This window comes from Hakea prostrata, chromosome 7, assembly GCF_041222555.1.
Source record: "Hakea prostrata isolate BN-2017 chromosome 7, UWA_Hpros_2, whole genome shotgun sequence".
Taxonomy (NCBI): Eukaryota; Viridiplantae; Streptophyta; class Magnoliopsida; order Proteales; family Proteaceae; genus Hakea; species Hakea prostrata.
The window spans coordinates 71,118,395-71,130,662 of NC_142606.1; the positions used below are offsets into that span (position 1 = coordinate 71,118,395).

At 38.3% G+C, this 12,268-nt stretch overlaps 1 protein-coding gene across 1 annotated transcript; it reads right to left on the reverse strand.

Annotated features, from left to right (window-relative positions):
• Positions 1–1,342: 1,342 nt before the first annotated feature.
• LOX4 (PLAT/LH2 domain-containing lipoxygenase family protein) lies at positions 1,343–6,637 on the reverse strand. Its single transcript, XM_089163092.1, has 7 exons — positions 6,037–6,637; positions 5,534–5,811; positions 4,992–5,232; positions 4,597–4,911; positions 3,350–3,435; positions 2,560–3,245; positions 1,343–2,450 (listed from the first exon to the last, which is right to left on the reverse strand). The coding sequence occupies exons 1-7, from the start codon at positions 6,413–6,415 to the stop codon at positions 1,694–1,696; spliced, it is 2,742 nt and encodes a 913-aa protein (XP_089019218.1). The 5' UTR covers positions 6,416–6,637; the 3' UTR covers positions 1,343–1,693.
• Positions 6,638–12,268: the final 5,631 nt, after the last annotated feature.

Below are 12,268 nucleotides of genomic sequence, written 5' to 3' on the forward strand. Positions count from 1 at the left end.
TATATGTGGATGACCAATAGGGTTGATGAGTCCGTAATCCGGGATTACGCTGACTCTAGTGTGAAGGATACAAGAAAGGATAGCCGGGGGCAAGGAATGGACGTATCTGGATCTGACATGATATGACTGAGTAGATGACTTGCATTGGGCTAGGCTTTACTATGACATGCGCCAGTACTTATACCAAACGGTGATGTGAGAGAGTGGTGACTAAATCCCCAACCATGGTTTTTGAGATGACCTTACCGAACTTCCCCGGGCAGACCCAAGATATCTTATGATTGAGGGGGAGTGAATGATGACCCAAAGAAGTATGGTGCCATGACTTAAAGCATGTCTACCTTAGAGACTAGCATACTTAAGATTAGAATCATATTTCATCATTGTCTCAGGTCATATTGCATCATATTTTGACTTGTGTTGGATGAACTGTGGATTATGAAACGACTTGCCTTGCTGAGTTCTTTTGAACTCATTCCTTTTGTACAATTTGTTAGATTATACTACAGGTACAGAAGACCTTGATGGCACGTCCTATGACCCGAGCTATGATCCCGCATACTACCCTTTGGGTGATGGCTACACGGAGAGTTAGGATTGCTATACCGAGGAGGATTTATAGTGCGTACCAGGGTTAGCCCCACATTAGTGAGGGAGCGGCCACGTTGGGTTTACTTCATCCATACTTTCGAAGAGGATATCATTAGGATAGAGGAAACCTATATGTAGGCCCCATTTCCCTGGATGACTGTAATCATTTGGATATTCTCTCCCTAGTTCCTATGGATTTGTTCATAACACTAGTTGTAACTTAACTTGATTTACCAACATTCCACTGATTGTGAAGGAGTGACTTCTGATCACTCTTTCTCTTTGAGATTTTGTTACTTAATGTTTCCGCACTCTGATTAATTACCCTTTTCTCATTCATTTGATCTATTTATTGTTTACTTTATACATTGATTATATTGTTCATGATTATGTTATCGTGTATGTGGGAGGCATGGCCACTCGATCTGGATCTTCGGGCTGTGGATCACATCCCGGGTATGCCAGATAGGATATCGGCTGGGTGGATGCGACATTTATCTTGTGGGATAGAAGATTGTGCTTCCCTCACATCTCTCCACTATATATTAGAACGAAACCACCATCTCTGATCCTTGTTGTCTGTGCTTGAATATATATAATGGGTAGAACTCATCTAATCCAAAAGCAAAGAATTGGTCTACTCAAATGCAAAGAATCTCTATGCTACAGCAATCCCGCGTTATCAAGCTGCAGATGGAGAGGCGATTGTGTTGCAATTATAGTGGGTGGGGGTGCATGCATGTTGGAATCTTCACCTACGAAGGACAAGGATCTTATTTCTATTAAGGTAGAATATTGTGTTCCTATCACTATCCTCCACTATACATTTAAGAAAGAGCCACATCTTTGGTTTATCTTATCAGTATTTAGAAATGAATCTCTAAGTATATGATGGAATAATATGAAAGAAGCACAATCTACCAATGTAAATGGAAGATCCACTCAATGCGGCATGGAGTTAATCATTGGAACTCCATTACAGTTTCTATTCATCTGGAAGAAAAAAAATTAAAAAACTTATTACATTTACAATTCTAGGTCCTAAGTGAGAACAATATACCAAGGCGAAGCCACTCTATACGTATTGTCAAAAGATATCATCTCAGATAGATACGCTATTAGGAACGCCTCTACAAGTGACCCCAGGACCGGAGCTTGGAGCAAGCAACTCGTAGGGCAACACCCCAGCCCCACACCGATTCCTAAGACTCGGATCCTCATTCCTCTTCTCTATCTCCTTCTCTATCCGTTGGATCTCAGCAGCGAATGCATAGAATGCCTCGACAATATCAGCATCGCCTGACCAGATCGACGTGTGTTGTCTCTCTCCAATGTATTCCTCGTCGGGCGAGTGTGTGGACAGCGTGTCTACCACGGCCATGAACTGAGTCGATTGTAGCAAACTCGGAAGTGCAGAGAAGAAGAATCTTTGTGGGTCAGCTACGAAATACTCATAATCCGGGTCACCCTCCATTGGTATCAACCGTCGCATCAATGGAGGCCGGTTCGGTACATAACCTCCATAAGGATATTGGCCGAAGTTAAGAGCCGCGTGTTGAGCTGAAGCAAGCCAGATGAGTGTGGTAAGGACGGAGACGAGCTCCTCTGCACTAGAAAGCTTGGGCCACCAGTTCTCGTGGCGGAGATCAGCATGTCCAACGTTGATCGCCTCGCTGTACCAGGATTGGAGCTCTATATCGGACCGGATAAGGCTCGAATCCGGGTAGTACCGGTTCACATAGGTTCGAACCCAATTCTCGATAGCAAACCAGATGAGCAGCCCATCGGTGGCGTAAGGGTAGTCTTTTATGACCAACTTTAGTCCATGAGGCTGCGTGGGGTCTTCGACCGCCATTCCTCTGCAGTTATTTAAATCTTCTGTCAATCAAGTTCTGTCTTATATTTAAATTATATATGTAAAAGTTATCATAAAGATATACTCAAGATGCAAGTTAGAGGACTATATACCTGCGGAGGAGATCGGCAGGAAGGCCTTCGAGGTCGAAACGCCACCCGTTACGGTAAGCGGCGGCACTGATCTCCATGCAATATTGGCCAGGGGTGAAGCAAGACTCAATGACACCACCAGCGCTAATGAGGGTTTGGCGTGCAAGGGCATTGATCTCAAGGGTGTATCTCATGTGGGGATCCAACAGTTTAAAGATGGGGTGCATTGCACTCAGATGCCTGTGAGCAGCTAGTATGAAAGGCTCCATGCAAGCATGGGTGCGCAACCAATGGTTAACCAGTTGGTGAACCCCAGCATCGTTGGAGCAGACGTGAGCCTTCCCAAGCTGCCAAATCCAGTTACTCGTGGCATCAACTGGAGGAGTGAGAACCATTTTCGACGAAGAAGATGAAGTAGTCGCTCCAGTGTAAGGGAGACTCAGCTCGATAGCAATGGGCTTCAGAGTACCGAGACGAGTCATGAAGAAAAGCGTACGTGTAGCGTATGATTTCCTCCCGTCCAGTGCGTTTATCTTATCCAGGAACGGAAGGTATATATCATGGAAATCCAACATAAACAGCCTTTTCTCCTCCACTGCTTGCTGAACTGACATGCCCTCGATATGGCCCACAATGTGTTCTTCTTTGATTGCAGACTCTCGTGGACCGTAGATTTCTGGATCTAACTTGCTGACGGGTGGGAAGACCTACATTTTCAATTTCAAAATTTTCTTTTTTTTAAGAAAAAGTCGTTTGAATAATTAAAAATAATAATTATGACATCATCCAAAAAGCCATCACTGAAACTCACCTCAAGCCTTTCGATGTTAACTGGGTTGATCCCTGCCAAGGCTTGACGAGCAAATTCGTCGTCACGTAGCCAAGCAAACTTGTCCTCTGCAAATCAACAATAAACACACCAGTGTCAACTACGACTTCCACACCATAATGATCCAAAAGCTTTGGTGGTCGAAACTTTTTATGTAGCCCATGCCAAAACCTAAACTCCCCAGGGTTTGAAAGCTATTTTTGGGTGACAAGACATGTAAACGGCTTGGATTCAACTCGAATATACCATCTTTATATCCGAATCCAATAAGCAAAGCTGTCATTCGAATGCTATCTGAATTTTCGAATGCTATCCGAATTTACATAAAGTATTCATATTCGAGTTCAAAACTTTATCGAATTTTTTTTTTTTTTTTTGTAAATAAAAGAGGGGATGTAGTAGGGTGACCTAGCATCCCCCGCTACGCAATGTTCGGACTTTTTATCGAGTGCGACCTATGCAAGCATTAGCCCTGTGCACTACCAACGCAAGCACTGACCCCGTCAGCGGAGCCCCACCGGAGGCCTAGTATAATCCACAAAAGCCGGTAGCACTCATGCCCAGGCCAAAGAACACACAACTGTCCAATGCAAGAAACAGAGGAGTAGAGGGGATTCAAACCTGGGACATGAGTTTTTAAATCCAATCATCAGCCAATTTTAGAAAAATAAAATGTTTAACTTCATAGTTTTTCCATAGTTTACTAATTAGCTATGAACAATTGATGGGATTTGGGGTCAACTGAGCCTAATTATTGGACTAATCGGTTCAACTTTAGTGAAGGTCAAAATATCACTTGGTGTTGGTGAAATATCATTTAAAATTCAAATATATTAAAATTTTTATAAAATTAAAAATTAAGAAAAATATTGTAATCTAATAGGGTAAAATGATGAGATAAGCAGTCATCTAAATTCAGGACTTTGTTTGAGTCATGCGCATTAATAATTAAGGACTTTGCTTGGGTCCTTCGCATTTAATGTGCAGGACCGTCAAGTCAGCCGTTGGATCGGAATTTCATTCAAAATTTCAATCTCTACTATTGAAATTCAGCGGTGGAATTTCAATTTCAATCGAGATTTCGGACTGTTTGCATGACGTCAATGTGCATGACCCAAGCAAAATTACCAAGAATGGATCTGGACCCACAACACGAATGCAAATTACGAGGCAGATTTCAATTATCTATTTACCAAATCTTACTTAGGTTGATGAGAGAGAAAGCTTACTGGTGAGAATTTTTGGAGTATCATATCTGAGAAGTCCCTGAGTCATAACCTCAGGCAATGGAAGCTTCTTTAGAAGCTCATCCTGCAACCCTACTTTAAGTTTTAGCCCTTCTCTGTAAAGGCTATCGACGTCCGGAAAACCTTTGAAATCATGGTTGTCGGCAGAGAGACTTGCAATGAGAGAAGGAATCAAATTGTGGAGCACTGCCTTCAGCCGTCCAGCAGCAAATGTGTTCTGTTTCGATTCCTCAAATGCTTCGTCTCTTGGCACGTAAATCGGAAATGGCTTCTCAACCCTGCTTTCTGCTTTCAAGTCTGAGAAGAACAAATCATGAATTAGTGATCAAATTGTTTAGTTTTCATTAATCAATCGGGACTTGCAGAGACGAACTAACCAGTGTCGGTGGGAGCACGCCCTGTTCTGCATCTTCTGGGGTATGGAATGTTGCCTTCACCTCCTAGGGTTCGTCTTGCAAAATCAAAACCCTTGTCTGGATTTCCCAGATCGTTGTAGGTATCATAGTCATATATCCTATCAGATGCTTTTCTAGTCCCTTTTCCATTACCTCTTAGCTCCTTCAGTTCTTTCTCTCTCAACACCCTCAGCCCAGCAGGTGTTTCAGAAGGTAAATATGGCTGCGCAGAACAAAATAAACCCAGGTTATTACAAAATCCACCATTAATGGCTATTCAACATGTTCATTATGAGAGAAGGGCCACAAAGTTTTCAATTTTCTTGGTATTTCAGTTGATCACGTCAACAGAATGGAAGAATATTCAAAGTAAGACATCGGAATCTCTTGGGTATTTTTCCGATTCCTAAGTTTGACTAGGAAAATGTCCAAATTGGTGGATGAATTTTTTGCAAATTGACCTGTTCAATTGGATACGAGAACAACTTGAATTTTTAGCATCATCAAAATGATGGAGAAATTACCCTGTTAGAGAAGAAGATTCTATTTCCTGGATGATCTTTCTTTGATTGAACCCAGGAGTTGCAGACAAAATGAACAGGACCAGAAGCAAACCCTTCAATGGTGATGGTCTCCAAGAAGAACTCGTTCTGGTGCTTGTTGCTCACTGTTATGGCACCTGGCTCCCCAAACATCGAGTCCAGCGTGAGTTCTGCTGTGTAATGAACTCTTTCTGCTTTAACCTTCGATTTCTTCGACCAGTTCAGAGCGGCTTCTGTGCTCTTCTTCGGTGCCTTTGTCTCTGCAGAATCAAATTCCAGAGATTTACAATAAATTTTCAAAACCCCAGAAGAAAATAAAAACTTGGATCAAACCCAAAAGCCCAAAAATAGAGCTTTTTGTTGCAAGAAGAAGATAACCCAGGAAACAGGGGAAGAACCCAGAAAGAAAAGCTAGTTATTTGGATCGAAATCATCCCCTACTCATCTGAAAATATGAAAATTTCTTGAAGAGAAAAGTAACTCACTTGGATCTATTTCTGTGCTAACAAGCTGTAAGACAACATTCCTGCCAATCTTGTCAGTAAAATCGTCCAGATGCTTCGCGATTGTCTCCTTCAAATCTTCCTTGTTCTTTCTCCTGACAGTAACAACAGCTCTCACCTTAAACTTCACAGGCTTCTCTGGTGCAATAAGCTTTACCAAATCCTCACTAATAGTTGCAACAGGGACAGTCACAACCTTCCTTGAATGCAATCTTCTCTTCTCTAAAGGAACCAAAACAGGACAAAATGAAAGATTGTTCTGCTTCTGGTTCAACTGGTGATTAAGTAGGATTCCTGGGGAAGGAACAAAAGATGATTTCTCCAACAAAGAAGAACCCAAAAATTCCTTGGCCATCGCCATGAATCTTTAAGTTTTACCCCTTTCAGATCTGAGATTCTTGTCTCGGTAATGAAGCAGAGAGAAGAGATGTAGAATGTGCAGGCAAAGCAGTTAGGATGATTTTTTTTCTGGTACTTGCTGATGAGTTTGATTATTTAAAGGGACAATGAAGCGTGCCACTATAATAATGAAGGATATCGAGAGCCACAAATGGTCCACACCCTTAACACGTTTTAAGTTTTCATCATCTGAGCGATTTTACTTTTGTTTTGATTCTCATTTTCAAAGCTCGTGAAATGTTTGAAGAAATGGCTGCTTTGCTGTGCTAGTCAAAACGAGTATCCAAGTATCCCAGTAGAAACGCGGTAGACGATGGAGCAGTGGAGCAAGGATTCATTTGTTAGGTATGAGTAGCTTTCTCTTAAAGTAGTCCCTTTTCAAGATTTGAACTCTTATATTAAATGTTAGAGCAAATTGCACTGACACCCCCAAATAGAAGCCTAAATGCACTGACACCCCACTTTAAGTTTAAAAAACACAGACACCCAAGTTCATTAAACACATTAGTCCATTCTGTTAGTAAAATTGTTAACCCACTGTTTATTTTTTTTGAATTCCAAAATTGTCCTTACTAAAATCTGAGAAAGAAAAATAAACTCTGAACTAAAAATCAAAACCATTCATCTTCTCAAAACCTGCAATGTCTTTTACCTCTCCATTCATCTTCTCAAAATCTGAACTGAAAATCAAAACCATAGCTCTTTGAGAATCCAAAGCAAGTTGTAAGAAGAAAAAAAAATTGCATTGTAAATCCTATTGATACAGGATGAGACCAAATTTGTTAAGCTTCCGATTCTAATCATTAGCACTTTCCTGTTTCTTCTTCTGATCATTCGAACTTTCCCGTTTCTGCTTCTTTTTGTTTTTTTTTCTTTTTTTTTTCCTTTTTTTCTTTCCCTTTTCCTCTTAGGCACGATGGAGATTAATCGTTGTCGCTGCGCCCCAAAATTGAAATCAATAAAAGATTTTTTTCAGTTTCAATTCTTCAATTGTGCGTGAAGAAGAGAGATAGAAAGAGAGAGGATTTCAGATGGTAGATCAGATGAGATTCACTGCTTTTTTCTTCCTTTTTCTTTTTCTTTTTCAATTCTTCAATTGTGCGTGAAGAAGAGAGATAGAAACAGAGGAGGATTTCATATGAGATTCATTGTTTTTTTCTTCCTTTTTATTTTCCGCTTCACTTCTTCAATTGTGCGTGAAGAGAGAGATAGAAACGGAGGAGGATTTCATATGAGATTCATTGTTTTTTTTTTCCTTTTTCTTTTTCAGTTTCAATTCTTCAATTGTGCGTGAAGAAGAGAGATAGAAACAGAGGAGGATTTCATATGAGATTCATTGTTTATTTTTTCCTTTTTTTTTTTAGTTTTAGTTCTTCACTTGTGCGTGACGAAGAGAGATAGAAACAGAGGAGGATTTCAGATGAGATTCATTGTTTTTTTTTTAGAAACAGAGGAGGATTTCAGATGAGATTCATTGTTTTTTTTTTAGAAACAGAGGAGAATTTCAGATGAGATTCATTTTTTTTTTTTTTTTTCCTTTTTCTTTTTCAGTTTCAGTTCTTCACTTCAATCGTGCGTGAAGAAGAGAGATAGAAAAAGAGGAGGATTTCAGATGGTAGATCAGATGAGATTCATTGCCGAATACCACCCATCAGTTTCAGTTATTTTAGATTTTAGTTAGATGCCGGTGGAAACCGGCTTGGTGGAAGGTTTGCAAGGATAGATATGGTTATTGCAGGTCTGAGTGAAAGAGCAAACAAAGTCTTCTCCAGTTTTTTATATAAGGTTGATGTGTCATTGTATATACGAGGGTATAATAGTCTTTCAAATTGTATAACTAACCATGTTAACGGAATAGGACCTGTGTGTTTTTCAAACATAAATTGGGGTGTCAGTGCTTTTAGGCTTATATTTTGGGGTGTCCGTGTCATTTGCTCTAAATGTTACCTATTTAATCAAATTGATCAAATTGATCAAATTGACCACATTGAGCACATAACACCTTTCTTCAAATCTTATATCGGATTATTTGGTCATGCCGTCAGTCATGGGTCCCAGGAAGGGTGTCAATCGGTACGGTTTCGGTACGGTACTAACCTTGAATACTGAAAACAAAAACCGTGTCGTACCAAATTTACACTGTATGGTATGGTTTTTCGATATTTGCAAAAACGGTTTGGTATGGTTTCGGTATTGAATCGGTACAGAAAAACTGTTTAAACATAGTATCTATAAATGCTGTACAATTTTAGTACGAACGAACCCATGCCACTTTTGTTATTTTAGTTCATTAAATCATAATGAAATTTTGATCAAACAATCGATAGAATTTGATATTAACAGAGACAAAACAAGTAAATCTAAGAAGAGGAGTGAATATGAGTGAATGACGAAACAAAAAACTAAAACAGAGAATTAAAGATTAGATAAAAGTAAAGTGTTTTAATTGTAAAATCATATTTATATTCCTTAACTTAGTACAGTATCAAATCAGTACGGTTTCAATACGTACCGTTCAAATTTTGAATGGTGCAGTTTTAAATAGCACGATTTGATACGGTTAAACGATTTTAATACCAAATTGACACCCTTAGATCCTACACTCCAAACTGATAAAGAGCCTGATCATAAGCTTAGAACCATCGGGTGTAAACGGATACCAAATTTATGGATGAACGAAGACCGTCAAAGCATGACCATGACCGTTGATTACTGACCGTTGACATTCATCAAGATTCCAACTTCTTGCTTGTTTCCTAAAAAGAAAACTTCTTACTTGTTTTCAGAGAAAGCAACTTTACATTTGAACAGATCAATTTTCTATTTTTTATTGCAAAGCCATTTGAACTGATTGACTAATATATAATAACATAATAAAATTCTTCAACTGAAAAAATTAATAATAACATACTACCAATTTGATTAGTACAAATTGAACTACAATTAAAAGAGATCAAAGGAGATAATATTGTTCATCACTATTAGGGTAAAATATGTGGACTACTAGTCCAGTCGTCAACTCGATTGTAAATCCACTAAGTCGGATGTTCGATCGAGGTTTGTTGTAAAGCCGTTACTGTGCCGGTTGACAGCTGATCCAACAAACATTAAACCATGTACTTGGTGCTTGTATCCCGCCCTGTCATATTCTTTTCTTTATCTATTGCGCTTTGTCCTACATAGACAATTGGATGGGAACCTTGATTGTTGATTAAGACATGTTACCTACAAAGTTAGCTGGGACCAAGGTTTAAAGTATCCCACGATACCATACGATACTAGCAAATACGTATACATATTTGAACCAACCGATACGATACATCTCGATACGTCTCTCCATTGAATTACACTAAAATACATTAGTCAGAGCGATACAATGCTCGATACAAGACGATATGTCTCTTAAAATCACCTTATCGATACAATACTCGATACCGATACTTTAAACCTTGGCTGGGACATGTTTTAAACCTTAAACCCTAAGTGGAACGAGTATAAATACCCCAAACCAAAGCCAAACAAGGATACGTACTTCTAATCCTCAATTCATATTGCTCTAAGCATTCATCGAACCCTGAATTTTCGACATTTCTTAGAATCTGACTCAAGCATCGAAGGTAGCTTGGTGATCAATACAATCAACCCGCCTTGACTTTCTCTTTATTTCTTTGACATATTTGGGTTAAATTTGATCTCCTAACTAGTATATAATCCAACTGGTGATCTGATCATTTGGTCAGATTTAGCAGCAACAATTCACATTTTGCATCAATAATGTTATGATAAATGAACCAAACACAAACTAGTGCAGCTTTTTCTCACATTCTCATAAAAATATTTTGTTTTGTGTAGGGGTACATCACCAGTGGCTAGGAGTAGTTGGTTGGAGCATTGGGATGTGCAGGGACAGACACTTACTGTCTGTCAATTTTGGGAACAAGAAAACAAATGAGATTCAGGAAACAATGCTTGACGTCATTCAAATAGGAATGGACAAAGCGACAGAAAAGGGGATAAGGATAAACGAAGTTTGGACAAACTATCATCTCATTACAAAGATTTTAGGCCATCAAAAGAAAAATGGTCTCTCAAGGAATTACCTAAGTTAATGAACCTGGCTAATATATCAAAACAAGGTTCAATTTTTTTAATTCCACAACCCAATGCTTAAATTGTATTTTGAATATTATGTAGACATAGGAATCTCTCAGATGGATGACTGTAATTGTACAATATGTAGCCTTTGTAAGTGCTTACAGAACTAATTTCGTTTTAATCTAAGTTTTATTCTCATCAAAAAAAAATTCACATTTTGCATCTGATAGTAGGCCTTCCCTTCGTCTTTTTTTTTTTTTTTTTTTTTTTTTTTTGTAAGTAGGCCCTCTGTATCTTATGCACACACCAATCATTTTACCACTCAATTAGCTTGGCCTCCTTCTTGGCTGTCACCATGAATACATGTTATAGAAATATGAGATTCTCCCATTTATATTTTTAGTCAAATCATTTTTGGCATAAAGGTATTATATATGGTCTTATCATCTTTCACGTGAGTGGGAAAAGTATCCCATCTTTTATTTTTGAGCCTTCAAAAAGGTGTATTTTCTCATGAACAAGACCCCACCTTTTAATATTTTATTATGTAAGAGGATTTTATCAAATTGGGTAGCATTGCCCTTGTATAATGATAACGAGAACATCGAGAAACAATTGAGAAGTGGAAAGTGATCAAAGTATCCGACTTTACCTGACAAAATCCTCCAGATTAGACTAAAGAGTGAGCTAAAGCAAGTTTCACTGCTGTGCATTATTGTGAACGGTCAAGATTTCGATCTCGACCGTTAATTGCAGGTGTTGCACAATTATTGCGCAGCACCCAAGTAATTTCCGAGCTAAAGCCTTTTCTTATCTAAAATTCACAGACAAATAAATTACATGAAAAGAATAATATTGATGTGTCAATTAATTATTAATTCCGAGCCAACTTATAAAATTGAGAAGTGGAAAGTGATCAAAATGTCCGACTTTACCTAACAAAGTCCTCCAGACTAGACTAGAGAGTGAGCTAAAGCCTTTTCTTATCTAGAAATCACATACACATAAATTACATGAAAAAAATAATATGGGTGTGTCAAGTAATCAATTTCGAGCTAATTTATACTTACTTTAACTACTCTTTAGGGGTAGTTGTTACATATAATTTAAATATAAAACGATGTTCACTCTTGGTTTCAAGGAAATTCGAACTCTGACCTTTTACGTAAAAACATTGATCTTTTGCCAATTGAACCACCCTCGAAGTTTCTAAGAGAATATTTATAAAGCATAGTTTCTGATATGCATAAATTAATTTATCCATCAAATAGATGTTGTTTTCAAAGTCATGTTTTATTTTCTTAGGCTAGCAATCTTCTACTTTTAGTTGATCGCTCAATGATGATCTCCTGTTCCCGGGCTTTGCGTGCTCCAGTCCAATAATAGTAGATCGAGAAAGAAAAATTCTTGAAGGGAAGATAAAATGATAGAGATTCAAACCCAATACCTCATTGATTTTACTACATCTACATATGAAGTCGTCACTACGGTGACAAAAGTATATCCACATTCTAGAAGTTGACATATAAAAGTAAGGCAGCAGCCGGCGGCACCATGAGGTCTACCAATCTACAAATTTTTAACTGCAACTATATTACTAATTAAAAAATTCAATACAATCTATTGGGAAAATTATTAAATTGTTATATAATAATAAATTAAAAAAAATATGTGATTAGGGTATGAGGTGGACATGGTTATAATGTCAGGACATGAATAA

What these genes read in the sequence shown, in the direction of transcription:
- LOX4 (XM_089163092.1), bottom strand. Translation starts at nt 6,415, where the DNA reads ATGGCGATGGCCAAGGAATTTTTGGGTTCTTCTTTGTTGGAGAAATCA. An exon ending in GCGTGCTCCCACCGACACTG is followed by an intron (nt 4,912 to 4,991) that starts GTTAGTTCGTCT and finishes TGTTCTTCTCAG; the next exon opens with ACTTGAAAGCAGAAAGCAGG. An exon ending in TACTCCAAAAATTCTCACCA is followed by an intron (nt 3,436 to 4,596) that starts GTAAGCTTTCTC and finishes GTTGATTTGCAG; the next exon opens with AGGACAAGTTTGCTTGGCTA.